Here is a 27,303-nt window from a genome sequence, read left to right as displayed (position 1 = left end):
CTTGAAAATTATATTGCCACCGCAGGAACGCCCTAAGGTCACCGTGCGACATCAAATCAAAGACCGTACGGCACCCCCACGTTTTCGGTCTCCACAATTTCTAAATACCCCGTGCGGCTACCCAAGAAATAAAAACGTGTGACTGCTACATTATGTGACCGTGGAAATACTGCGGCCGCCGTAGAATTACTAGTGGCCGCAGATTTTGGAGACCCCACGGCCGCCGTGGCAAATGTGACCTCGGCCTTATCATGGCATTTTCCAAGGCTGCTTCTCATTACAAAATTAATTACAACACAAACGATAATAGCATAATATTAATGTTATTACAAAACAATATTAATACCAATATCTCCTCTCCCCAAGGGGTTTTTCCTCCTTGTACAAACACCGTCTTAACGTGTATAAATAGCTTATCGTGACGTTTAGTGGGGCACCCCTAACCAGAAGTAAAAAAAAATTATAAACCACCAACACGTTTGATTACCTTTTTAAACAGTCACCACTGCTGTTTAACACAAAACTGAAAGGGAGGAAACCTGATGTGCTTGAGGCATTATATGCTTATCGCATCACCCAGACAAATGGACCCAAGCCTAGATCTACTCTAGTGTAATCTATACAGCACAGAGTGGATAATAACATGACCCTTCCTGCCACTTCCTTAGGGAATGGGTGTACTCGTTTATCGAACATGGTATGCTTTATTGTGGTGCACGAGCTTATAAAACTCATAATGACATTCTTTTACCCTGATGGTAAGCCTGGTGTTGGCTTGATGGTTAGGGTGGCTGGCTTAAGATGTTAAGAGTCTTGAGTTCAAGCCCCTGTTGTGTTGCGGAATTAACACCATGCTGGTAACAGGGCATTGCATCAGCAGCACAGCCGTACCTCCAGAGAATGGTGCAGCCAAGCAGCCACATCTGCATATGAATAAATAAAAACCCTGATGGTTTTGGTGCTTGAGGAAATGAAACATTCCCTTTTCCTGTCATGTCCTTAAAAGTATAACAACGTTGCCATCCAACTTAGTATTATTATTATTGTTTCTTTGTATTCCAATCAAGATGGGCTTCCTGCAGACTATATTATCACAAACAGCGTCCTAACGTGTAATTAAGATAAAATATTTATCCGTATATTTGGGGAAAGTCAGATAGGAAGTTTTTATGTCGGATGGATAAACTGAAGTTGTGCATATTTAATTGCAATAATTATGGATTTGCTTGTATATAGTGATGAAATAAAAATAAGAACACGGTGCTTTCTGTACAAGTAAATTGAAGAATTCTGAAATACCTATTTTAACAAAAATGGCACAGCTCATTTGAATTGCAACCAAATGACCTGGCCAACCTGCTCTTCCTTCTTTATTCGTTAGGTGTGCTATCGTACTGGATGGCTGGATGGTTCCTCTGCACAAAGACCTCCTGCCAGTGGTAAAAACCCCTCTGTTCTTCATCAACAGTGAGACTTTCCATTGGCCAGTTAACATGGCCGCCCTGCTCGTCTTGCTGTCCAACCAGCCAGCAAACAAGATGATCACTTTGCAGTATGCATGCTTGACTGCACACCATCACTACTTACCCACAGTCCATGTAGTTTTCCTTTGTGTGAACTTACTAGTTATATCTGATCATCTCCTCTTTTTGTAACCCTCTGGAATCTAAAGTTGACTCCAGGGATCGGTTTCTTAATGGTATCCCATATAGGATAGCGGGAGGGTTATAAGTGTTGTATGGTTTGTTTCTACAATTGGTGCCCCCAATTTTTAATGGTACCTCAGAGTTTTGTAGACCCCAAGGAGGACTAAACCATAATTTGGAGATTTTTTTTTCTGCCGACGTCCGAGCTGTATCTCGGAGCCGGCTGGGACTTTCGCAATGAAATTTTGCATCAACAATGGGAATAATTAGTATGCGGGGTTGATGACATTTATTCACCTTGACCTAATTAATGCAATGTCATGACCTAATGATAGAAATTTTACATTTTGTTCCATAACTCGACTAATTTTTGTCCGATCGCAACAAAATTGTCTTCTAGATATCCTCGAGCAAGGTACATTTACTTTACATCATACACCTCTGAGTTAAAGGTCAAGGTCAAATGTCGGTCTGAAAAATTTTTGTTTGTTTGTTTGTTTTATCACTCAGTTTTGCCAATGTGGAATCTCAAAGACTGCTTGGGGACCGATCGGCACAAAGATGTCATTACATCATAATAGTGGACCTGCATTGATGTTGTGCACCTGATATTTCATTAATGTCTGTGACCCACTTTTTTGGATTGTGACGTAATTAACAAAACAAACACCTTTTTGATCATAAGTTGAATAATTTTCCTCTGATTTTCATGATTAGTTTTATGGATAGATTGTGGATAGGAACATTTTATTAATTTAAACTCTATCCCTCAATGTCAGGTCAGGTTCGATCCCTCTATCTTTGTCAGGTCAGGTTCGATCTGTGACCTGCTACAGGTACCATGTAAACCTGTACTAACCTGTTCCATGGTCGGGTTGTCGGCGACTAAACCGTCTCCCCCACCAGGTTTTCTGGTGAGGGGGGTGTTTGGATATGGACACCCAGCAGGATTAAAAACAAAACCTGTCAAAGGGCGGAGGAGCTCCTTGTGAGCCAACGGCCATCCATATCTAGTGCCCAACTGTGTCTGCGGACGTCCTCCTGCAGTTGGGTTACTTCTAATTAGGAGGTTGGTGGCAGGATTTGCACTCCGGCCACCGTAAAACCCTTCATTCCGCAAAACGCAAAAACGCAAAAAAATCTGAAAACCCACTCCGTGGGAGTACCTCCTGTGCAGCTTCCCTTCGCAGGGCAGCTCACCGGATGATGGGATTGGGGCAAAGCTCTTCGGGACCCCCAATCTTTGATAGGAGGGAAACCACGGGGTAACATCCCTGGGTCAGATTGCGGGAGAGTGTGTCGGAGTGGTGCTGAGGTGTCGTCCACCAGACGGCGGTCTCCTTGGGTTAACCTGAGGCGGTCCCTTCGGGTGGGTGCCTGGAATGTCCTATCCCTAAGAGAGGATGATCACCTGTCTCTGTTATCATCTGAGCTCAAGCGTTTGGACATCGGGATTGCAGCTCTCTCTGAGGTTCGGAGACCGGATTGCGGCGAGATAATGGTGGGTGGTTACACCTACTATTGGTCTGGTCGCTCTGATGGTTACCATACCCAAGGAGTTGCTGTAGCTGTGTCTAATAAGCTGACCCCAATGATAATTGAGGTAACACCGGTCAACGAGCGTATTATGAGATTAAGGATTCGTCACTCCTTAGGTGTCATTTCCCTGGTCTCTATTTATGCTCCGACTGAGGCGAGTGATCTTACCGTGAAGGATGCATCTCTACGCCACACTCGAGTCTGTGGTTGATCAGTGCCCCAGACGAGATACACTTCTAGTCTTGGGGGATTTCAATGCATCGACTGGAACTGATAGGGATGGTTATGAGGTGTGTGTTGGTCCCATGGGTCAGGAACTATGAACCAGAATAGCACTAAGTTCCTTGACTTTGCAAGAAGTCATGGACTTAGGGTGGCTGGTTCATGGTTTCAGCGCCCGCAAGCTCATCGCTGGACTTGGTATTCCAACGCTGGCGGTGTGGCAAAGGAGATTGACCATGTCCTCATTGACGGTCGTTGGAGGATGATCCAGAACTGCAGGGTCTACCGGAGTGCTCAGTTCCTCAATACTGACCACAGGCTTGTTGTAGCAACTCTAAAGCTGCACCTTAAATCCTGGAGAATGGTACCATCCCAGCCTAGGCTGGATGTTGCCAAGCTCAGGGATGAGAGAGTAGCTGAGGAGTTTGCGAACAGGCTGAGTGGACACTTGGGGGTCTGGGTGCTTTGGGGGTCCTGAAGAGTTGTGGAGCACCTTCAAGACCACCGTCCTTGATGTTGCCGGCGGATGCCTTGGAGTACACCGCAGGGCAAAGAAGAATTTTGTCTCTCAAGGGACACTGGATACCATTGACCAGAGTCGCAGGGGCCAGGCTGAATGGCAGAGCTGAGCTGTTCAGGGAGCTGAGGCGTAAAACTGTACGTGCACTGAGGGTGGACAAGGAGGCCTATGTGCGAGGAATCTGTGAGGGGGTAGAGCATCACCTGTGGACAGGTGATTCTCGTCCCGCTTACAGGGGAATTCGCGCATTACGTTCATCCAAGCCCATCCCTCGGAGCACTGCAGTTCGAGCAGAGAGTGGTAGGCTCTTGACAGAGGAGTCTGAAGTGAAGGCCCGCTGGGCCGGTTACTTTGAGCGGTTGTACCAGGCTGATCCCCCAGCTGTCGAGTTGGACGTCAAGGGTGTTACAATCCCTGTTGCTGACCCTCGAATCAACTGTGGTCCACCATCGCTTGTGGAAACACGGGCTGCGGTGAACCAGTTGAAACGGGGCAAAGCTGCAGGGATCTGTGGCATCCATGCTGAACTTCTCAAGGCTGGTGGAAATGCTGCACTCGTGTCGTTGCATGCAGTTTTGTGCTCTGCCTGGAACACAGGCATCATCCCAACTGACTGGAAGAGGGGCCTTGTTGTCCCTCTCTGGAAAGGGAAGGGTGATCGCCAAGACTGCAACAACTACCGAGGGGTGACGCTGCTCTCAGTGCCGGGCAAGGTCTTTGCTCGGATAATTCTTGATAGGGTTCGCCACCATCTGCTTGAGCACCAGCGTCCAGAGCAGTCAGGCTTTACACCAAAGAGGTCAACGATTGACCGTATCCTTGCTCTTCGTGTCCTCACTGAACGCAGACGAGAGTTTCGGCAGGGGCTGCTTGCAGCCTATGTTGATCTCTGTAAAGCGTTCGATTCAGTGAATCGGGATGTCCTCTGGAGGATTCTTGGTCTTCGTGGGGTGCCACCGAAACTGATCGATCTGATGTCTGAACTCTACTCTGGTACTGAGAGTGCTGTGAAGTGTGGTGGTACCGCTCTGACTTATTTCCAGTTGTTACTGGAGTTCGTCAGGGATGTGTACTTGCCCACACTTTTCAGCACTTGTATGGACTGGATTTTTGGGAGGATGTCGGAGAGATCAAGTTGCGGTGCATCGTTTGGCAATGTCAAGATCTCGGACCTTGATTTTGCAGATGATGCAGTCATCTTTGCGGAGACTTTAGACATCCTCTTGGGGGCCCTCGAGGTGCTGAATGAGGGGTCGGAGCCGTTGGGATTACGGATTTCTTGGGTCAAAACAAAGATCCAGGCTTTCGGTGACATCTTGGATGCTGCTGTCCTGTCTGTGTCTGTTTGTGGTGAGGATGTTGAGGTCGTGGATAGATTCACTTACCTTGGCAGTGATATTCATGTCTCCGCAGGTTGTGAGCCGGAGGTCAATAGACGTCTGGGTCGGGCCTGGGGAGTCATGGATTCACTGGATCATGGGGTGTGGCGCTGCCGGTACCTGTGCGGGAGGACGAAAGTCCGAGTCTTCAGGTCCTTGGTACTTCCAGTCTTGCTCTATGGGTGCGAGACTTGGACTTTGACCAAGGATCTGAGACGGAGACTTAATTCCTTTGGTACCAGGTCTCTTCGGAGAATCCTTGGCTATCGCTGGTCGGATTTTGTGTCCAACGAGCGGTTGCTGAGAGAGACTCGGATGAGATTTGTTACCTGCATAGTCCGTGAGCGTCAGCTGCGGCTGTATGGACATGTGGCTCGTTTTCCTGACGCTGATCCTGCTCACCAGATTCTCTCAGCGAGGGAGTCTCATGAGTGGAGGAGGCCAGTGGGCCGACCACGTGCCTCATGGTTGCAGCAGGTTGACCATCATCTCAAGGAGATGGGGATGGGCCTGGCATCTGCCTGGGGGATGGCCAGACGGAGGCCCCTGGAGTACCGGCGGAAAGTGGACGCAGCGACGCGCTGTTCTGGCACATGCTCCCATACCTGACCTGACCCTCAATGTTGAAGGTCAAGGTCATATGGCAGTCAAAAAAAAAATATGGACATCATTGAATTGTGGGTGCTGGGGGAGATATCTGGGGAGGTAACAGATATCTAGTTGTAACTATAATTTCATAGTTAGAGGGCTTTGTTTAAGATAGTTCATTTGTGGTCAAATGATCACATTGGATAAAGTAGAGCACCGTTTCTGTAGCTCCCATGCCTCACAATCAGCTCTAACCTAAGGCAATAGTGGATGCTAGATTCCAAAATATATCACCCCTGCACAATTCCCTGCATGGCAAGATTATTCCCTCTGCCATCCTCAGTTTATAACAATGTACAAGGCCTTCATCTGGACTGGATTGTTCTGGTAATATGGCTCCCCATTGTGAACTGGTCCTTCCCACATAGCTTTTATGGCCATTGAATGTGAGACCCTCCATTTTACGACAAGAGGTTGAATCTCAGTGTCTGCTTCTTGCTCACTACAAGCTGGTTGGTGGCCTTGCTCTATTTTAGTGGCTCTATTCTGGCCTTTCTTCTCCTCCCATTTCAACTCCCTATCCAACCCCTACCCCTGCAACTGTTGGGGATGCCTCTTTGCAGTGGTTGTGTCCCTCAATGTAAGGTGGGGGCCAAATCTTCCCCATTCTTTCCTGCTGCCCAGATTTGTCAGGGCAGCATGGACATGGTCAGAGTGCCAATTTGGTCCACATGGACTGGCCCTTTCCCTCAGTCTCTTTTTCTAACTCTGTCGTGGCCCTGATTTTGTGATGGTGGGGGTACACCATCTTGGATGTGAGAGATCTCTGGATCGTTCCTGGGAGATTGATTGGTTGTCTGCGTGCCGTGAGCTTGTTCGAGAGATACAACAGCTATACTTCTCCAGGTTGCATGGATTATATCAGAAACTCTCACCTCATTACCCTCCCTGGGTCTAAACTCAACACGCACCTCCATTTATTCATGCACATCCTGCCTCACAAGTGGAGCCATCTTGCCAAATATGTCTCATGATCTTGCATCCAAGACTTCAAGTCTGCTGTCCTCTGTCACCACATGGTCTCTCCCAATATCTACCTCAAACCTTTCTTACACCACTTGAGACCTTGTCCCTTTTCAACTTCAAATCTCCTGTCCTCATGCTGTTGTGCCACTTTGTTTCTGTCACTCCTTAGCCTCTGTTGATCAGCTCCAACACGAGCCTTACTGAAAAACAATTGCGTGGAATCCTCCTTATTTTGTTTTCAGATGTATCTTGATATCTCCATACAGAAGGGTTGCAGTCAGGATCTCTTTATACAATCAAAAAGAGCACAACAACTTTCCATGTTCCTGGTATCTGTTGTACAAGTACTTGCATTTGTCTTCGTATTACCCTTATAAATACAAAAGCTCTTGCAATATGACGTATTGTTGGTAATGAACTGATGAGTATAAAATTCCTGACATATTGAAAATTCAGCATTTTTATGCTTCCACTGATGAAGTTTCCGGAGGCATTATGTTTTCAGGCTGTCCTTCCGTGATAGGTTTTCATTACCACGATAACTTAAGGATCACTGAAGGGATCCAAGTTAAACTTGGGATAAGTATGTATAATGATGCAAAGATGAGGTCAAGAGGTCAAAGGTCAAGAGTCCCGTCAGGTAAAAATTCTGTTACCATGCTAACTTGTAAACCAGTGATGGGATTTTGACCAACTTGGTACAAGTATATATTATGATGCAAAGATAAACTGATTACATTTTGGCCTCAAGAGGTCAAAGATCAGAGGTCATATCAGGTAAAAATGTGATACTTGAGAACAGTTGAAGGGGTTTTAATCAAACTTGGTAAAAGTATGTATAATGATGTTATAATGTGGGTGGAGGCATATCAGTTGACGTCGCGACGTTGAAGAGTGCCGTTCTAGTTTATTTTATTCGTATTGTTTATTTTTTTTATTATATGTTGTTGTTCATCTTTCGGCTGCTCCCGTTAGGGGTCGCCACAGCGGATCATCCGTTATGATCCGCATACTGATTTGGCATAGGTTTTACGCCGGATGCCCTTCCTGACGCAACCCTGGTCGCCTCTTACGACACAGGGATAAGGATTGGGTTTCGCCATGATTCCGGGCTGCCCTACACCCTCTCATAGCGCGGCCCGGCGCAGAGCTGCCGTCTTCAAGCGATCCTCCAACCCAAACCTCCGAGTAGCCGGATTACAGGCGCACGCCACTACGCCCGGTCTTTTTTATATATATATATATATATATATATATATATATATATATATATATATATATATATATATATATATATATATATATATATATATTGTTGCGGATTCGCGCCCGCCGGCGTGCTGACGGCCACGTAACTCGAATCGCGGCACGTCGCCCACCGGACGGACAATCCAGTCATGACCCTCTCGGACTAACGCCGGGAACCAGTCACGGGTGGACCTTTCGGTCTCACCGCGATCGAGCCAATCGGCCCCCGCGTGGGATAGGGTTGCTCGCCAAATTCGACCTACCTAAGTACCCACACGGAGGGTAGACCGGGCGATCGCACCTCGCCGCAGGTCGACTTCGGACACGGGCCACTTAAGCGACCCGTTCCGTACTATCGGGATAACCGAGCGGTGTTATTCGTCGGCCTCGACGGTTCGATTAATTATCGGGCGTCTTAGCCCACGACCAACCCTTTACGTGAAGCAAGATGGGGATTCAATGAAAGAAATGACGAAGCGAAGCGGAAAAACAGTTCAACAATAAGCACATTTATTTCGCGACAAACGGAAAGCACACATATACAATTCCACCAAAAGCACATGTAAAAGAAGAAGACAAAAAGCAAATGCAACAATGCAGATCTATCCGACTACCGGGCACTCGGCAACACTTATACAAATTTACTTCACAGACGGCGCCGACAACACATATTCCCAAAGCAAAAGAAAAGAGAACCACCCTCCAGGATGAGGGGGGTAGGCGGGCCTGGGGCCGAGACCGTGTCGGGCCTACCCGTCTGAGGATGAGACGCGAAGTGGCGGTGGTGCCTCAACTCCGCGGGCCTCGCGGACAGTGTCTGGTAGGGGGTGGGAAGGGGGCCCCCTTTTGTCGCACTATCTCAGCGCGGGGGGAAACAGGAGGGGGTTGCTGATGCTCGGGGAAAGGAGGATTTCACAAAATCTCGGGTCCCGCGACGAGCGTCTCCACCACGACCTCGGTCGCGCCGCCGGCCTCTCCCTCCGCAGTTCCCCGAATCCGACGCGAGCACCGCCTCAACCGCCTTCGCCGCCGCCGCCTCTCCACAGCTTCGTCCGATCGCCCTCTCCGTCTCCTCTCTGGACTCGTCCCAACTCTTCACTGGCTCCGCGAACTCCCAACTGCGAACTGCCGTTTATATAAGCCCCGTGGCTTCGCTCTTTTACCCTTGACCCTCTGCCTCCGACCCTTCACCTCTCTTGCTGGCTCCCCATTGGCCCGAGGAAAAGTGGGCGTGAATGCTTTTTGATCCATGAATTTGCATATAGCGACCGCCCTCCAACGCCCTGGAGGCGGGGCTAAATCGCCCCTCGCTCACCGATTGGACGGAACAAAAGTGGGCGTGAGTCGTTTTTGATCCGTTTTTCTGCGGAAAGTCCGTGATGTTTTTGAACACGCTGCTCGGTGCGTGCCCCGCACGAGTCCAGCATCGGTGCCCACGAGTGGCGCGAGATGACGGTGATGCGATGGTGGCGAGTTGTGACGGTAAAGGTCGTGGCGGTTGTGGTGAAGCGGCGTTGTGGTTGGTGGTTGTTGTTGTGATGGCTGTTGAGACGTGGTTGGTGGTGGTAATAATGGCGGCTGGTCCAAAATAAAGATAGTAAAAGAAAAACGGCTATCCTGAAGAGTCGCAGCCCTCATGAATGACATTTATTCCCTCTAGACAACGGGTTTGGGCCTAACTACACATATACTTACCGAGATATCTCACCTAAGGGACATGAATGGTGGTTTGCGAATTTGGTCAACCACAACAATATATATATTTATTTTTGTAGACATAGTTGCCAGACGGTCTTTTTGGAGAGAGATTTTGAGAGTGAGATTTGTCTGGATTAGAAGACATATTCCAATGTTTGGCCATATTGTGATATTTTGTCAAGGTCTGAAGAGAGGGAAGATGCTTCAGCCTGCCTGTCTGAAGGTTGAGGAATGGTTATGGTACAGGGTAGATTCATCAACAAATAGATAATGGAGATTTTCCAGAGTCAGAGAGATCATTTATCTTTATCAGGAATAGGGTTGGGCCCAGAACATTGCCTTGAGGTACTCCAGCCTTCACATGAGGGAGAGGATATAAAAGGATTCCATTGAGTACCACACATTGGCTAAGAGAGTAAAGGAAGTCAGGAAGCCATGCGTGTAGTTTGTCTTGGATGCCATAAGCAGAGAATTTGGAGAGTATTGTGGGATGCCAGATTGTATCAAAAGTATGAGATGTGTGCAGAGAGACTGCCCTGATCTCATGTCTGACATTGAGGACCTGCAGATTAAATTGAGGATTAAAGGCATTTAATTGAGGATTAAAGGCATTTAATTGAGGATTAAAGGCAATTTAACTTTTCCAGAAATGGGATTTTGAAGGTTTTTGTGTGAAACTTTAAATTCTCAAAATGAGAGAGAAAAGTGCTGTCTATAGACAAGAATAATTTTAAAAGAAAAGCTCATGTACTTCCATGTCATCATTTTTTTTATAATTGTAAATTGTGCAAAATGCAAATGAGTTTAATTGCCCCTAAGGCCGACAGCAAATATTGATCAATGTGTGTTGCTTCTCCCTAGAGGTACAGTGCACCTTAATCAGTCAGACAGCCCTTTCGCTATATGTGGTTACCTGGGTCGCTTGTTGGGAACGCGTGGTTCCCTGGATCCCAAGGAAGCAATGAGAATCAACAACTGCGCCTCTCTCGCGTTCCTGCACAAACATCTTGGTAAGCTTGACATAACAGGCCTGGAATCGCACCATATCATAATGATGGCAAATCTTCCAAGATCTTATTGGTGAAACAAATTTGTAGACCCGAGAGTTTCACCAAGCCCTGTCCACCGTTCTCTTGCGGCCTCGGAGAGTTTCTCTAAAATGAGTGATTAAAGTTTCTTTCCAGAAAATTATGAATGATGGTGCCCGGTGCCAAATGACCGAAAGCTATTCTCAGCAATACAAATGCTGACCCTCGCATCCCACTGATTCTGCACGATCTTTCTTCAGATGCAACACTTCAAATCCCATTTGGGCTTGAGTAGTGGAATAAAGGTCCAAACTATCCCTTTGGCATACACGTTATTGATCTTGTGTAAACCCCGATCATGAAACGGAAGTTGGTTATCAACAACTAACTTATGTTTGTTGGCATGATGTCCAGTAACCTTTTTCCACATAGACATCTGACCTTGCACACATATTCGATCAGTACTTCGTAGTTACGTTTGATCTCTGAACTTAGCACTGCACACCTGGTGAGCCATGAAATGTGACATTGGTAAACCCAGCAAACTCATTCGCTTCACATGTCTTTCGTAATACTATAATTGAAGTTATCTCGGCCCAATTCTCTCAACTTTAGTGTTCATCTTCAGATAAGGTCTATTCCAGCTAATACCTCTTCTCTGCTACTTGCCCTCATTGATGGAGGTAGCGGGATGTTTTTTGTAGTTTTGGTTTGTATGGCTTGATGACTGGACCTTTATAATCCTTTAATTTTGATTCCTCATTCCTGTGACGAGCAACTGCATAGGACACGTCTTTTGCACCTGGCAGAGCTGGCGCTGGGGTTTGAACAGTGGGATGAGCTCGTGGAAGGAAAAGGACAACACGTGATTAAAGGCTCTCCTGTGCAGCCTCCAACGGACGGCTCTTCATCCTAAATCCCCTGGATACCATTGGGTCTTCATGCTGGTTGGTTGTTGAGGTCATCAACCTGAATAGATTTGTTCCCTCCATGCGTCTGCTTTGGAAAACACTGATTGATCTCTATATAACCAAATCTCTGATAACGTTTTTAACAGTCCAATCACTTTTCCTTATTTCTTTCTTTATTTTTTTAATGAAACCTTGACCGAAGGAAATTCTGATCCTTTTGAATGGGCTTTGTAAGGGAGGTGATGTTAACAATTACAAATAGCTGATCATGTTAATAAAATGTTTTGACTGGAAGAGTGTAATTATTCCGTCAATTGAATGGCTGTGTTCACACTTCCAACACGAAATCTATTTCTTCTGTAATTTAATATCTAGTAAGCTGGTGATTCTCCAAAGGGCCATCATGAGATATATATATATATATATATATATATATATATATATATATATATATATATATATATATATATATATTTATATATATATATATATATATATATATATATATATATATATATATATATATATATATATATATATATATCCTGGTGTTGGCGCAGTGGTTAGGGCAGTCGCTTGGGATCCAAAAGGTCCTGAGTTCAAGCCCCGTTGGGCCACTGATTAATACACCAGGGGGTTGACTCAGCCTGTCATCCTTCCGAGGTCGGCGAAATGAGTACCAATGTACTGGGCCGGTGTATACCCCGGTTAAAATAGGTGTACCATATCCCTGTGTCGTAAGAGTCGACCAGGGTTGCGTCAGGAAGGGCATCCGGCGTAAAACATATGCCAAATCACTATGCAGATCATACGGATGATCCGCTGTGGCGACCCCAAACGGGAGCAGCCGAAAGAAGAAGAAGATGTGTGTATATATATATATATATATATATATATATATATATATATATATATATATATATATATATTAATCTCTGTCGGTCTGTCTCTCCATTTGGGGAGGAGCTTCTCAGTTCAGGGCGGGGTTTCCACCATTCAGGGAGGGGCTTAAAAATCAAATCGCCCCCATTTTGTTTGCTCCATAGAACCTCTTTTGTTAAGGCTCGCACACTTTTGCACTCACGGCTTTATCTTAACTCTAATTCGATACTTGATATTATTTTTCATGGTCGCTCGCATGGTTTAAGACTTGCTTGCAAAAAAGCAGGAAGAAAAGTAACGTTTTTGGACAAAAATGCATTTTAAGTGAAATTAAGGCCTGTAATATAAATTCCATTCAAACTCCCTCATGGCTGAGGCTCTGATTCACCATCTGATTTCATTTTTTGTAGTTGTTAAGCTGGTTCAAGTGTCAGTTTTAGCAAAAGGTGAGGAAATCTGACAAATATTGGCCTTTTTAGATAAAAATGCATTATAATAGCCATTTTGAATGTATCTGGTTGGATGCGATGGGGGTGGGGGGTTTATCATTAAATTACCTTTTTATCATAGTTACCTTTTGAAGAAACAAAGGTATTTTGATTAAAACTCATGCAAAGAAAACAAAGTAATGCATGTTTATTTTGGAGCAATCGAGGAAGTGGTCTATTATACACCGCCCAAAGAATACTTTTTCATAATGCAGAAAAAAACATTGTGAAGTCTTTAATTAAAAAAAATTTTCATGAGTTTTCAAGCCTGAATCATGTGCAAGTATAGGATTTATAAGCAAATTGTATTTCACATGGTCGTGGACATGTAATTCATATATTATATGAAATAAATAAACATGAGAAGGAAAAATTCCCAAGAGATATTTTTAGTTCTTATTTTATGAACTTATATTTGCATACAGCTTAAAGAAGTTTATTTTATATCTTTAAATTTTTTGCCAGGTAAACAGCGTGGGTTTTAAATGCTCCTGCCTGGTTTTATATTTAACCTTGTGGTTAAACAGACAATGTTGCCGTTTGGGTGCATTATATTGCCCTTCCCTTCCCCTCCCCTCATGCTGCCTTCCCTTCCACTCTCCCTCGCGCCGCCTTCCACTCCCCCCTCGCGCCGCCTTACACTCCCCCTCGTGCCGCCTTACACTCCCCCTCGCGCCGCCTTCCACTCCCCTCGCGCCGCCTTCCACTCCCCTCACGCCGCCTTCCACTCCCCCTCGCGCCGCCTTCCACTCCCCTCACGCCGCCTTCCACTCCCCCTCGCGCCGCCTTACACTCCCCCTCGCGCCGCCTTACACTCCCCAATGGACATCTCCAGGCAGTCTCTGTGTGCTGTTTCAACATGCCCCATTTAGTTCAACCCTGTGCTACGCTCCTCTCCCCCTCTCCGCAAGTCGATACTGACCATATGGACCATACTTACCCTTTTTGCCTTTTGACCTGCATGGTCTGGAGTTCCAGGGAAGTCTGGTCTGCCACGACCCCCAGTTTCACCACATGTTTCCTGAGGCCACTCATGATCTGGCTCTCTGGGTAGCCCTGCAGATACTTAACCAACCTTCAAGCTTGGAAGCTGAGCAAGTATTTTATTGAATCTGGAGAGTTGTTATTGGTGCAGTAGGGGAATCGGATACACAAAAGTCTTCCTGACAAAGATCTTATGCATGCAAGATTTAGTTATTATGAAAATTGAGTAGAATCACTAAACAATAATACGATTTCCCTTACAAGGAACTTCGATGCAGGAAGAAGCCATTCAGCCCATCAAGGTAAGCACTATTATTCCCTACTTGCAGTTGTTTGTCTGTGTTCTATCCTTTTTAATGTTGAGTGTCAAGGAAGTTGCTGCTGCTGCTTTTACTTTGTCATTGTCGAACAATGTTGTGTTGTTGCTTTTGTCATTTATCAAACAAGGTTGCTTTTATCATTGTTACACTTACTGTGAACCAATTATCCACGCCACCTACCATTGATAAGCTGCTTGCACACTTGCCGTGCAATGTCTCTCTCAAACAGCTGCACCTGCTTGTCATCCTGAGAGTTTCAGCTCCACACAGGTATTCACTGTTTTATTTGGGATGATAACAAAGTGAAAATTTTGATAACATTTGTACTTATCCTTTCGCCTTTATCTCCCTTTTTAATCCCAGCAACCACTGTGGGAAAATACCAGTGAGTTTGCAAACCACTGTCACTCGAGAGTAATTACAAGGTATCGGAAGGTATTGAAGCAGTCAATTTGACTTCGGCTCTCGAGTGATGGCCTCCTGAGTACAAAATAAGTACAAAATATCCTAGGTCCATTATGTGTATGGGTGTTATGAGGTAGAATCTCTGAGAAATATTCATTTGTAATTATAAATATTAAATCGATTGTATTGCATATGGGGCTGGTAGGGGGATTCAGAAATGGCATACTCCCCTTTGAACTGCTATGTCTGGGTTTGAGGTTGACCTGACTATAAAATGGTATCCTGGTACCTCTCAGGCAGGATGTTTTTCTACAAGAGCAACATTAAATTGGAAATGGGGCAACAATTTGGCACAACAGGTAAGGGGATAAAGAAAGCTAGAGAAAGAAAGAGAAAATCAGCTGGTAGGAGGGTTGGGTTTGGGAACGTTAATGGGGTAATGCAGGTTATGATTCAGGTCAGAGCATGTGCTTGAGCAGCGCGGCGCTGCGTCCACTTTCTGCTGGTACTCCAGGTGTCTCCATCTGGCCATCCCCCAGGCAGATGCCTGACCCATCCCCATCTTCAGATGCTGATCAATCTACTGCAATCACGAGGCACGTGGTCGGCCGATTGGCCTCCTCCACTGATGAGGCTCCCTCGTTGAGAGAATCTTGTGAGCGGGATCAGCGTCAGGAAAACGACTCATGTCCATACAGCCGCAGCTGATGCTCATGGACGATGCACCTAACAAATCTCATTTGAGCTTTCCAAACACTGTGGAGTTAAGAGTGAAATCATTGACTTTGGCTGTCTCAGGTGGACCGTGTTTGGCGTTGGAACGGGGGATGGGGACAAAGCACTGAAACAACAGAGGGTGGATAGGAGTTCAGGTGTGCCAAGGAAGGACTTTGTATGACGGAGGATGCCCAGTCGGCGGCTGGCTTTGGAGGACACCATTGAAATGTGGTTGATCATGAGACCCAGGAGTTCAAATGACTGAACTTCCTCAAGATGATTGAGAAAGTATATGTGGTGGGGAGGTTGCCAGATGGTCCTTTCAGAGATAGTAAGAGTGTGAGATTTGTCAGGATTGAAAGACATATTTCAAGTGTTTGACCAGCTTGGAATTATTATTTTTTTCAAAGTCTGAAGAGAGGGAAGAGGCTGCAACCTGCCTGGATGATGGATGTCATGGCACACGGTGGAGTCATCAGCAAGTAGATAAAATGGATTTTTCAAGAGATTTATGAAGATCAGGCAGCCCCTTCTGGTTAAACTACCAAAATCAAGAATCACTGCTCACTTTCATTCCTCTTTTTTCCTGCCTTTGGAACAAACTCCCACACACTCTTCAATCCCACTCTTCCCTCCAGGTCTTCAAAACAGCTGTTCACCACCATCTCTTATCTTCCCCCATCCAAAACCATGATATTTTCTACCCCTGCTAATCCACCCCAAACCCACCTCCTTCAAATTCCCTGCTTTCCTTCCTGAAAGTCCCTGTAATGTCCATCTTGTTTACCCCGTGTAGCCTGTCCCATCCCTCTCCCTTCCACAGACCTCAAGTGTCTATTCCACAATGTTTTATGCTTCCCTCTTCCACCCCTCTTGTCTCTTGCTCCCCTTGTTATACGTTCTGTGTGTTAGCTCTTATACAAGCAGTGAAATTGTATATATATATTTAAAAAAAATACCTTTAGCAGTAATGCCAGAGCAGGGAATTAAATTTGTTGTTTATGTGCACTGTGCAGGGGCCTCACCGTTTGTATGGAGAAACAGGGTTTCCCAGGGCTGTTTGTAATCATGGATCAAGAGGGCCGAACGGCTTCTTTATCACAGCCACCAATGAGTGCAGTGTGTTGTACAATTTTGCAATGGGGCAATGCTTTCAAAGCAAAAGCCTCCAAAAAATCTGCTTGTGTGGCCTTTTAAACTTGTATTGAATAATTTATGATTTCATCCCATTCTTCCACAATACCAGCATTTTCCTCTTTCACACCCAACCCTGAGATCTGTTGAAGCATTCAAGTCAATGTCACAGGCCAAGCCAAGTCCAAAAATCTTGAAATAATGAATCCAGGAAGTTGATATTTTCTAATAGTCATGACAATTGCCAGGAGAATATATCCTTCGGAAGAAACAATGTTTGGGTGCAAAATGGCATGAGGTTCACTTGGTATTTATTTTTCTCCATTCAGAGCCCTCGGTGAAAAGGAGAAGAGGGAAATGTCGGCCACCTGTCTGAAGGATGCGGGAAGTCACGGCAGAGGGTGGAGGCATCAGCAGATGAATAAAGAGGATTTTCCAGAGTCAGAGAAATCATTAATAAAGATCAGAAATAGAACTGGGGCCAGAACACTGTCGTTGGGCACACTAGCTTTGAAAAGGAGAGGAGATGAAAGGATTCCGTTGATGCCACACCATGGCTCCGAGAGTAGAAGAAGTCAGTAAGCTATGTGTGGAGTTGGCCTTGGATGCCATAGTTTGGAGAGTAAGGCAGGATGCTAGATCATCAAAAGCATTAGATATGGCCAGAGAGACTGCCCTGAACCCATGTCTGATATTGAGGGCCTCCATCCATTGTTGGGTGAGTCCATGGTGAAGTGACCTCGTCTGAAATGAAATTGGTGATCTGAGATGAGGTTATTGGAGAAAAGAAGGATTTCATATCAACTGTGATGATGGATTACATGTCCTTGATGATTGTAAGTAAGCTGAATGGTCTGTAGTTGAGGGGATCAGTTTTTGCACCTTTTTATGTAATGCAGTGATGTTGGTAGATTTCCAAGTTGATGGAAGAATTACCCAGTGCAAATGACAGGGTGAAAAGGGCAGAGAGAAAGAAAGAAAAAAAAAAATGAGAGGATGTTCAAGACCTGCAGAGCAGGCATGTAGGACACATGAGCAGGTTTTCTTCAGTCTCATTCTTCCCTCCAGATCTTCAATACAGCTGCTCACCACAATCTAAAATCATCCCCAATCCCAAACAATGATCTTTTATACCTCCTGTTAACCCAACCCTCTTCCCCAAGCCCACCTCTTTCCAAATTTCCTGTCCTTCCTTTCTGAGAGTTTGCTTCTGTATCTATTTTGTCGACCCCCTGCATCCTCCCCTAACCCCCATTCTTATGCACATCATTTGTTTGTCCATCTCCATCTATTTAGTCCCTGCTGCCGGTGTCTTTTGAAAATACTTCATAACTTCTTTGGGCTTGAAAGTGCAAGCTTTTCGATTCAGGCTTAGCCAATGTGGACCACATCGAAGAACAAAACATAGTGGCTTACTAGATCACCCCTTGGATCCCAGGGTCCTGGCTTTCCACCCAGTCTATCTGTACAAGCGGCAGCAGCCAGACCTTGAGGACCCTGAAAGGAGAATCAAGGATTGAAAAGTGAGGTTGTACGATTACAATTTTGAATATGCTGAGTGTTGTGCTTGTCTTCGTACTGAGGGCAAATTGGTTGTGGAATGAATGATATACCAGCCAGTCTCTCTCTATCGAGTGCAGCCTGTGGCTGCTGGTTGCATCATTGGTTGGGACGCGGCTATGCCGCTGATGCAGTGTCCCCCTTACCAGTGCACTGGTACTCATTTTGCCAACCTCGGGAGGATGACAGGCTGAGTCAACCTCCTAGTGTATTAATTCAGCGGCCAACGGGGCTTGAACTCAGGACCCTAGGATCCCAAGCCGCCACGCTAACCACTAAGCCCAACACCAGGCTTATACCAGCCAGTATCACTGCATGACAATCACCAAGAACAGAAAAATAAATAAATTGGAACGAGAAGTGTCAATCTTTTCTTCTTTTTTTTTCATTCATTCACGGAGAAAAAGAAGACATCAAAAGAAAGAAAACGGGTTGATCCACACGTAGAGACTCGTTTTATCAGACATTTCAAGATAAGAGAACTTTTGGTCCTTCTGTTCTTTGTCTGTCTGTAGCACCTTGAGGTCCTACAGGACCCTGTTGAGATAATATTGATGCAATCACAGTGGAATAAGTGTGGGTTTTAATGAAAGATTGGGTTCATATGTCACAGAGACTGTACGTACGATCATGCCAGGGTGGGTCATCTTCACCACCTACGTCCCCACCCCCATCACCACATGGAGACTGCCATATTTGTTTATATTCCATTGTAGGTCTACAGTATATACCAAAATAAAAGGAAAAACCATTTGTTTTATTGACTGATATATTTTGTAGATTAGAAACCAATAAAGCCAACTGGAATAACAAGCCAGAGATAAAAGTTGGTTTGCGTTTAACACATGCTCAAGGTGATACCGGAAACTAATGAGCTCACGTTTAGGGTGATTGTCTGCTTCTTTGAATACCTCATTTCAAATAAATAACCAGTGCAAATCAAACAAATAACTTCAGTGGATTTACACTGAAATTATTTATTTGAATAACCAATTCAAATATATAACTTCAGTGTAAATTGAGCGGTGCTATTTGAGGTTTGTTCAAGTAGTTGTATATATATTTTTTACACAATTGCATGATTTAAATTAGTTTTTTCCAGTTCTTGGTTCGCCAGGACAGGTCCGGAGATAAACACTGTCTGGACACAAACACCGCCCAGACACGTCCGGAGATAAATACCGCCTGGACACAACCCGAGACAAAAACCACTGCTGAGATTCTAAAGCCATGTGGCAAAAAGTTTGACAGATCCAGAGATAAACACTGCCTGGATACATCAAGAGAGACAGAGAAAGAGAGAGATTGGGGGGGAGGGGAGGTGGGAGGGGGAGTTGGCAGAGAGAATATGTTATGCTTTATGAACAACATATTAGTGCTTGGCCGATATCGACAATTTTTTGGGAAACGGCTAATTGGAGTCAATGTGAATACCGACGACAGTACATTCTGTATAGAACCCAAAAACTTTAAGTTGCTTTCACCCGTGTTTTGGGGGAATTTTAAGACAATTTTATTATTTTCTTTTTTTAAAGACAACATGGCATTTACAGTGCTATTGGAAGTCTACATCTGCTTTCAAAATTTTCACCTGAGTTGCCTTATAGCCTGGAATTAAATTGCAATTAAATCAGACTTTTTTCACGTTTATATAAAAATACAAAACTAGAATATCTTGGTTGGATAAGTGTTCACCCCACTTATGATGGCAATTGCAAATTAGCTCAGGTGTAACCACTCACCTTCAAAACCACACACCAAGTTAATTGGCCTCCACCTGTGTTAAATTGTAGTGATTCTGGTTATTTCAGAATAAAATCAACTGTTCCTGTAGGTTTCCTCTACTGGGGAGTGCATTCCACAGCAATGACTCAACTATGAGCACCATGGAACTTTCAAAAGTCTCCAAGATAAAGTTGTGAAAAGGCACAGATCAGGGAGAGAGGAAATTGGGACCATTCTCTGTGTAGAGCATTGGTGCTGCCTCAGCAGTCTCCTTGGCTATTGGGCACAATCCTGGATGGGTTGCCACTCCGATACAGTATACCAGCAAGCTGGCACTCATTTTGCCGACCTCAGAAGGATGACAGGCCGAGTTAACCCCACCTGGTGTTGATTCAACAGCTGAGTGGGATTTGAACTCAGGACCGTAGGATCCAAAGCCCACCACCCTAACCATTAAGCCCACACCAGGCATACAGATCAGGGAATGGGCATAAAAAATATTTCAAAGGCATTGAATATTCCTTGGAGCGCAGTCAAGACGATCATTAAGAAATGGAAGGCATATGGTACTGTTACGGATTTCAGAATCCGGTCTGATGAATGCATCCACACATCCAGGTCCTCAGATAGTTATTTCCTTAAAACATGTTCAGATTAGCCCCATCCCCATGTCTAATGGGATTTTAAATGTGATGCGTTGAGAAGGGTAAAGGATAGATCCCCTCTCTTATGGGAAGCTTTTTTTTTATGACAGACAGACACGTTTACACACATTTATTTCGCGAGGTCTGATTTTTTTTTCGCCCTTATTTTTTCTCAGCAACGTTCTTTCGCGAGCTCCGACGCCCGCCTTTTTTGGTGCGCACGGGTTGTCATGGTAACCGTGTGCAAGTGAGGAGGGGTGAGCTTGGGGCGGACTGTGCCCGCCGAGACGGCCCACAGATATAAAACGAATTGGAGGTCCGTTCTGAGAAAGAAAGCGGGGCGAAAGAAAGCCAGGGAGGGAGAAGAGAAGAGGGTGTAAGTGCGCAAAAGAGGAGAAGCAAGCGAGCGTGTTGTGGGCGTATGGGTGTTTGACCAGCGCCAAGGAGACAATTTGTCCTTCCCAGTGCTTGAGCAAGCAAGTGTGAGGTGCCCGTGTGGGTGTGAGCAGCACCGACGGCGAGTGAGGCACGGGTAGGTCACAGACGGACCGTGTGGGTCACTGGACGTCACCAGTTTTGTGAAGTGTGAGAAGCTGCCCGTGTCGCACTAGGGTCTAAACCCACGACAGACGATGTCGGTGCCCTCCCAGACGTCGACTGGCATCCAAGGCTGTTCGCGAGAGGGTGCACGGCGGAGCTGGGTGCTGGCGACAGATGTGACACGCACGCACACATTTCAGGATGTTTTCACTTCACGGACGACTACTCTCTGGTGAGCGAGACGATGCTTCTCCCCCCTCCCCCTGAATGATCTGCTGGGTACCCTTGTCTGTATTTAGCTGTAAGTTAACCCCTGATAAGCATCTGCTCTTTGTCTCTTTTCTGGAATTTGATTTTGCTTTGAAATTCATTCTTTATTTACCTCAGCAAATAAAAAGTTATTTTTATCTATTTATTTTATTATTAATAAATCATTTGTCGATTTCCAACCTGTCCGTGTTTGTCCTTTCCTTCTATTGGTCTAGCATTGTCTGAACCGAGATAGACTGGGAGGTAATTACCACAGATTTGACCAAAAATAGTCGACACGTACCAGCGATTAAAACGCTCGGCCGCCCTAATCAAAATCTAATCGAGATAATATTGGTGCTTTGCCGAGGGTGCGCTCCCCGCTCAGGTAACCACATGACCTCTAGTAAAACGGTATAATTAGACGGCGGGCACTGGAACTCGTGGTTAGCTGGGTGGCGTTCGTGGTTTTAAAACAACCCACCGAACCACAATGTTAATTGTGAGCGGTGGGCCCCAGGTCCAGCTCTTCCGAGGACAACCGGGGATTAATCCCCCTGGGTGACAAGCTGGTGTCTTGGTACCGGTGGCTGCAACAGTACCACCAAGACCCTGCGTAGATCAGTATAAAAATATTTCAAAACTGTTGGCAGAAAGGAAAGAGGACTTGATGAAACTGCTGGAGACAGTGAAAAAGGAAAATGAAAAAGCTGGTCTTTATTTAAACCTAAAAAATATTAAAATCTTGTCAACTGAGAAGATCGACATGCTCAGATTGGGAGCTCCTTTTATTTATTTATTTATTTATTTTTGTTCCCCAACTTCCACATCCTTTTCAATATCCTTATTCCCTCCAGGTCTTCAAAACAGCTCTTCACCACCATCTCAGATCGTCACTGATCCAAAAACGTGATCTCTACCCTCGTTAGCTTTCCCAACCTTGCACTCCATCCCAATCCCTCTTCCTTCCAATTTCCCTCCTTGGAGTTTCCTTCTGTATCCATCTTGTCCATCCCATGCATGTGTGTTTTGCAATCTGCTTGTATCTGTTATGTCCTGATCCATTCAGTGTACAAGCTCTTCCACAAACATTGATTATGTATGCAAAAAACAAAAGGCCTTGAATATCCCTTGGAGCTCAGTCAAGACAATCATTAAGAAGTGGAAGACGGCTGGTACCACCAAGACCCTGCCTATATCGGGCCTCCTTCCAAACTGGATGACCAAGCAAGGAGGAGACTGATCAGCAAGGCCACCAAGAGGCTAATGGCAAAGACTGGTTATGGTGTGCATGTGACAGCAATATCCCAAGCACTTCACAAGTGTGACATGTATGGTAGGGTGGCAAGAAGGAAGCCATTACTCAAAAAAGCCCACTTTGTGTCCCATTTGAGGTATGCAAAAAACAATTGGAGATTCTGATGCTATGTGGCAAAAGCTTTTGTGGTCTGACAAAACCAAGATGGAACTTTTTGGCACAAACCCAACACAGCACATCACCCAAAGAACACCATCCCTACTGTGAAGCATAGTGGTGGCAGCATCATGTTATGGGGAAGTTTCTCATCAGCATGGACTGCGGCACTTGTCAGGATAAAAGGGAAAATGGATGGAGCAAAATACAGAAGAATCGAAGAGAAAAACCTGCTGCCCTCTGCAAGAAAGCTGAAATTGGGACAGAAGTTCACCTTTCAGCATGATGACTCGAAGCACACAGCTAAAGCTACACTGGAGTGGCTAAGGAACAAAAAGATAAATGTCCTTGAGTGACCCAGTCAGAGCCCCGACCGAAATCCAATCGAAAAATCTGTGGCCAGACTTGAAGATTACTGTCCATCCACGCTCCCCACTCAACATGACTGAGCTTGAACATTTTTGTACAGAGGATTGAGCAAATATTGCACAATCAAGGAGTACAAAGTTGGTGGAGACCTATCCCAACAACTAACAGCCATAATTTCTGTCAAAGGTATGTCCACTAAGTATTAACTCAGGGGGGTGGACAATTATGCAACCAAGATATTCTAGTTTTGTATTTTTAATTAATTTTCTGGAATTTGTAGAAGTTGTTTTTCACTTGGAAGTTGTGGGTTAGGGTTCGATGGAAGAAGTCTGATTTAATACAATTTAATTGCAGGCTATAAGGCAACAAAAGGTGAAAAATTTGAAAGGGGGTGTAGACTTTCTATCGGCAGTTTATTGACGTTTCAAGGAGATTTGCATCTTTATATATAATCTTTATAAATAGCTGCTAATCAGGGATGGGCCGATTAAAAAAAATTGGCTTGGTAATTTCGAAAACACGTTAATATGACAAATGACTTGGAAATCGGGTGTTCTCAAATATATTTTGCTTTGAAACTCACAAAGAGAAACCACATAACCTTTAAAAAGCACACAGTCTTATAAAATAACAAATTGCTTCAGAAAAAGTCACGAGGATGAAGGAAAACGTGATCGCTCGTACGCTGCTGAGTTTAAAAAGTTTAAACCACCACCCATCATGATCATAAGATAAGGGATCAAACTTTGCCACCACGCCTCCCATACCCAAGCATGCAGGCATGCACACACACCCGCGAATAGTCCCTTTACAGATCCAAATCTACACATGTGTACCTCTACCTTGCAGCAACTGCCGACTGTACATCCTGATCGGGGCACGAACTGTGCCGCTATTGACTGTGGGGCGTTCGGCAAGTGGCTTAAGCACCCAAGCAAGCACTGCAATTAAATGGTTGATAAGGAATGGCAGGCTTGGCAAGCGATTAGCGATTGCTGATCCATCATTTCAAACACTTCCGCAGATGCCCAACATATCAAACAATGAATTAGACAAAGGAACACTTTTGTTTTTTTAGCAGTCAGAACTGCTGCTAAGTTTAATTCTGGAGTTTAAGAGATTCTTGAGATTATGGCATGTGCAGAAATTAAATAAAGCCACCAATGCGCTTATCAGCATTGCAATGTATCGAGCGATTCGTAGATATAACGATCAGGCATTGCATGATATGAGTGAGGAAAGTGAAAAAACAAAACTTCATTGTTAAGAAATCGTTGTGGCCTGCTCCAAGTGAAGGCATTGTTGAGCAGGCAGAACAAAATGGTGAATTAAGACCCCAGTAAGGAAACCGAGGTTGCACCGTAAGACCTGATCCAGGGAGAGTGAGGTATCTGAGGATGTGCCTGATAAAGGAAATAATTAAATAAGGCTGTTATCTTCAAAAGGGGTGTTTTAATTAATCCAAACACCCAATTTTCACTCATGTGCTCCCTTTAAATGACGTTCCCTGAGTGTGCATGCAAAGTTTCATGGTTTTGGAATTATGGAGGGGAGACACACACACACACACACACACACACACACACACACACACACACACACACACACACACACACACACACACACACACACACACACACACACACACTGACTGACTGACACATTCACATTTATTATTAGATAAAGACAAAGATAGACAATACATGCACAAAAATTTACTGGCTTTAGGATAATAGTAATAATAACAATAATAGTAATAATAATGGCTGCAATGAAAGGAGATCACAGTCGTGGGAAATAATTTAACTTTCCCTCCATGATTTGTGACAGTCACAGGGAGATAACATCATCCGTTAGGATGTGGGTTTAGGGTTGTGTGGAACGTCATGGTGGAAGGTATGACTCGCCATCTCAACGATGATGACATCAGGATGTCGCTTTCCAAGCCGGTTGTTCCGTATCAGCCGCTCGGCCAGCGGAGGAAGCGAGTTATAGAGGTGCTTCATGATGTCAGCAAAAATGTCCACCGCAGTCAGATTCAAACGATTCTCCATGCAATGAAATGTTCAGAGACAGACTACCAAGAGGTTGCCCCTCAAGACCCTATCCAGGGAGAGTCCATGTTATATAACTGCCCCCGTTATGTATCCTCATAATATTATTGAAACGTCCATTTCATACTTTTATTGTTACTTTTAATTTTCATCCAAGTTCTTCAAGATGTACAAACATGAAAACCCCTCCCCAAAATCCACACTGGAATGTGCATAGGTAAGCTTGGCAGGTGAGCGACCGGTGGTTTGACGTGGTCTGGTGTGGTCGTTGAGCAACACACGAGCTAGACGAGATTGAATGGACCATTCTTGATGATCTGAACAGCACGTTCGGCTTGACCATTACTGGCAGGTTTGTAGGGGGCACATGTGTAGTGGTTAATGCCATTCATTACCTTCGCAAACTTTGTTGCGAAGGTTTAATGTTTTGATCGGTGTATTTATTTATTTATTTGTGAATATGTGTGTTTGTTTGTTTGTTTGTTATTCGCATAACTCCAAAAGTATTGAACTGAATCGCAGCAAATTTGGTGGGATGATTGGTTATTATCCGAGGACCATTTGATTGGATTTTGGGAGCGATCGGGTCAAAGGTCAAGGTCATGAAAAGGTCAAAATCGTCTTTTTACCATAGTGCGGTCAATTTGTATCCTATTTGCATGCAACCGATGCCAAAATGTTCAGAATTCAATGCCCCATCTTGTGATATGTAACATGACACAATGACGTAATCACCCTTATCAGCGGTTGGGAGTCAAAGGTCAGGGGGGGGGGTCACGACATTGCAAAATGTGCGGTTTTAGTCATAACACGGTCAATTCTTATCCGATTTGCATGAAACCAACACCAAAATGTTGACTGTTCTGTTCCCCACACTCTAATACCAATTACAAAATTAAGAGTACAAAGGTCGAGGTCATGAAAAGGTCAAAATCGTCATTTTTGTACAATGAATATTTGTTTGTTCACAATAAATAACTTATTGAGAAAAACAGAAACTCGTGTGTGCTAAATGCCCCTAAAATGCCAGAAAATGATATCTTATAATGTGACCAGTTGTCATCAGATTGACTTGACACCGACACCCAAAAAGGTCAGGGAGTTCATCCAGAAATTGTACAATGTACGTGAATCAGTGTCAAACAGCAGGAAATTTAATGTTTTTAAGCCATCATAACACATATGAGATGGCAGATGTGGTATGGGATTAAATACCCTCATAATCAACGGTTTCTGGGGGGGGGGGGGGGAATGTAGCGTTGGCGAAGGTATGCGCTCTACTGAGTGCCCGTTCTAGTTTTACTAAAGTTCTGAAACTCTGAACTCGTAAATGAAGATCCATTATCTGATACAATGGAGTTCGGAATACTATGTTGTGTGAACATGGTACGTAGAGCTTCAAGTGTTACAGCAGAGGATGAGGATGGCACCACGAGAGCTTCAATCCATATGGAGTGGGCATCAATTACGATAAGGAAAAGCTTTCCTTGAAATGGACCAACATGGTCGGTGTGGTCAGGACCATGGCTTTGATGGCCACGGCCACATGGACAATGGAGACTGTGGCGGTGTCTTGGCATGGGCTTGACAAGTGTAACAATGGCGTGCACTGGACTCGATGTCACTGTCCAAACCAGGCCACCAAACATGGGCTCGGACAAGATCTTTAATGAGGCTGCACGTCGGGGAGCCGCACAGGTCAGCAAGACAGCTCAACCGCCTTTCAGCGTCCTCATCGGTGTCCATTTTGTTTGCCATTTAGTTCTCTTTCTTTCCCTCTTCCTCAAACTCTGCAGCTACTACTAACACAATCAATTCGTTTTGGGGGAAGTTGTCGCGAGAAGATCGAGTAAAACGCGAGGAGCAGCCATGTTGTTCAGCGGTGCCGAGCTCCCCGTTCCGTCGGAGTCACTTGCTTAAGCGCTTTGAAATTAAACAAGCCGCTTGGCAAGCGATAGCAAGCTGCTTGCTAACGGAACGCAACCGTTGTTTCGTCGATCGGCGTTGTTTGTC

At 44.9% G+C, this 27,303-nt stretch overlaps 1 protein-coding gene and 1 long non-coding RNA gene across 4 annotated transcripts in view; one reads left to right on the top strand and one right to left on the bottom strand.

Moving 5' to 3' along the window:
• LOC147013235 (platelet-activating factor acetylhydrolase 2, cytoplasmic-like) overlaps positions 1-12,099 on the top strand; it is a 50,130-nt gene extending 38,031 nt beyond the window's left edge. For all 3 annotated transcript variants that reach the window (XM_085854902.1, XM_085854903.1, XM_085854904.1), the window contains exons 9-11: positions 1,382-1,552; positions 10,728-10,876; positions 11,704-12,099. In XM_085854902.1, coding sequence (XP_085711028.1) covers positions 1,382-1,552; positions 10,728-10,876; positions 11,704-11,810 — 427 coding nt within the window. In that variant the 3' untranslated portion in view covers positions 11,811-12,099. The remainder of the gene's footprint in view (positions 1-1,381; positions 1,553-10,727; positions 10,877-11,703) is intronic.
• LOC147013236 (uncharacterized) lies at positions 2,144-6,209 on the bottom strand. The gene is made up of 2 exons (XR_015051243.1): positions 5,917-6,209; positions 2,144-2,408 (listed from the first exon to the last, which is right to left on the bottom strand). It is a non-coding gene; the product is annotated as an uncharacterized LOC147013236 (long non-coding RNA).
• Positions 12,100-27,303: the final 15,204 nt, after the last annotated feature.

The sequence above is a fragment of the Eptatretus burgeri genome, chromosome 14, assembly GCF_056783735.1.
Source record: "Eptatretus burgeri isolate ZD-2024b chromosome 14, Ebu_testis_v1, whole genome shotgun sequence".
Classification (NCBI taxonomy): Eukaryota; Metazoa; Chordata; class Myxini; order Myxiniformes; family Myxinidae; genus Eptatretus; species Eptatretus burgeri.
The sequence above is the reverse complement of the archived record's forward strand: the minus strand, read 5'-3'. Positions and strand labels throughout refer to the sequence as shown.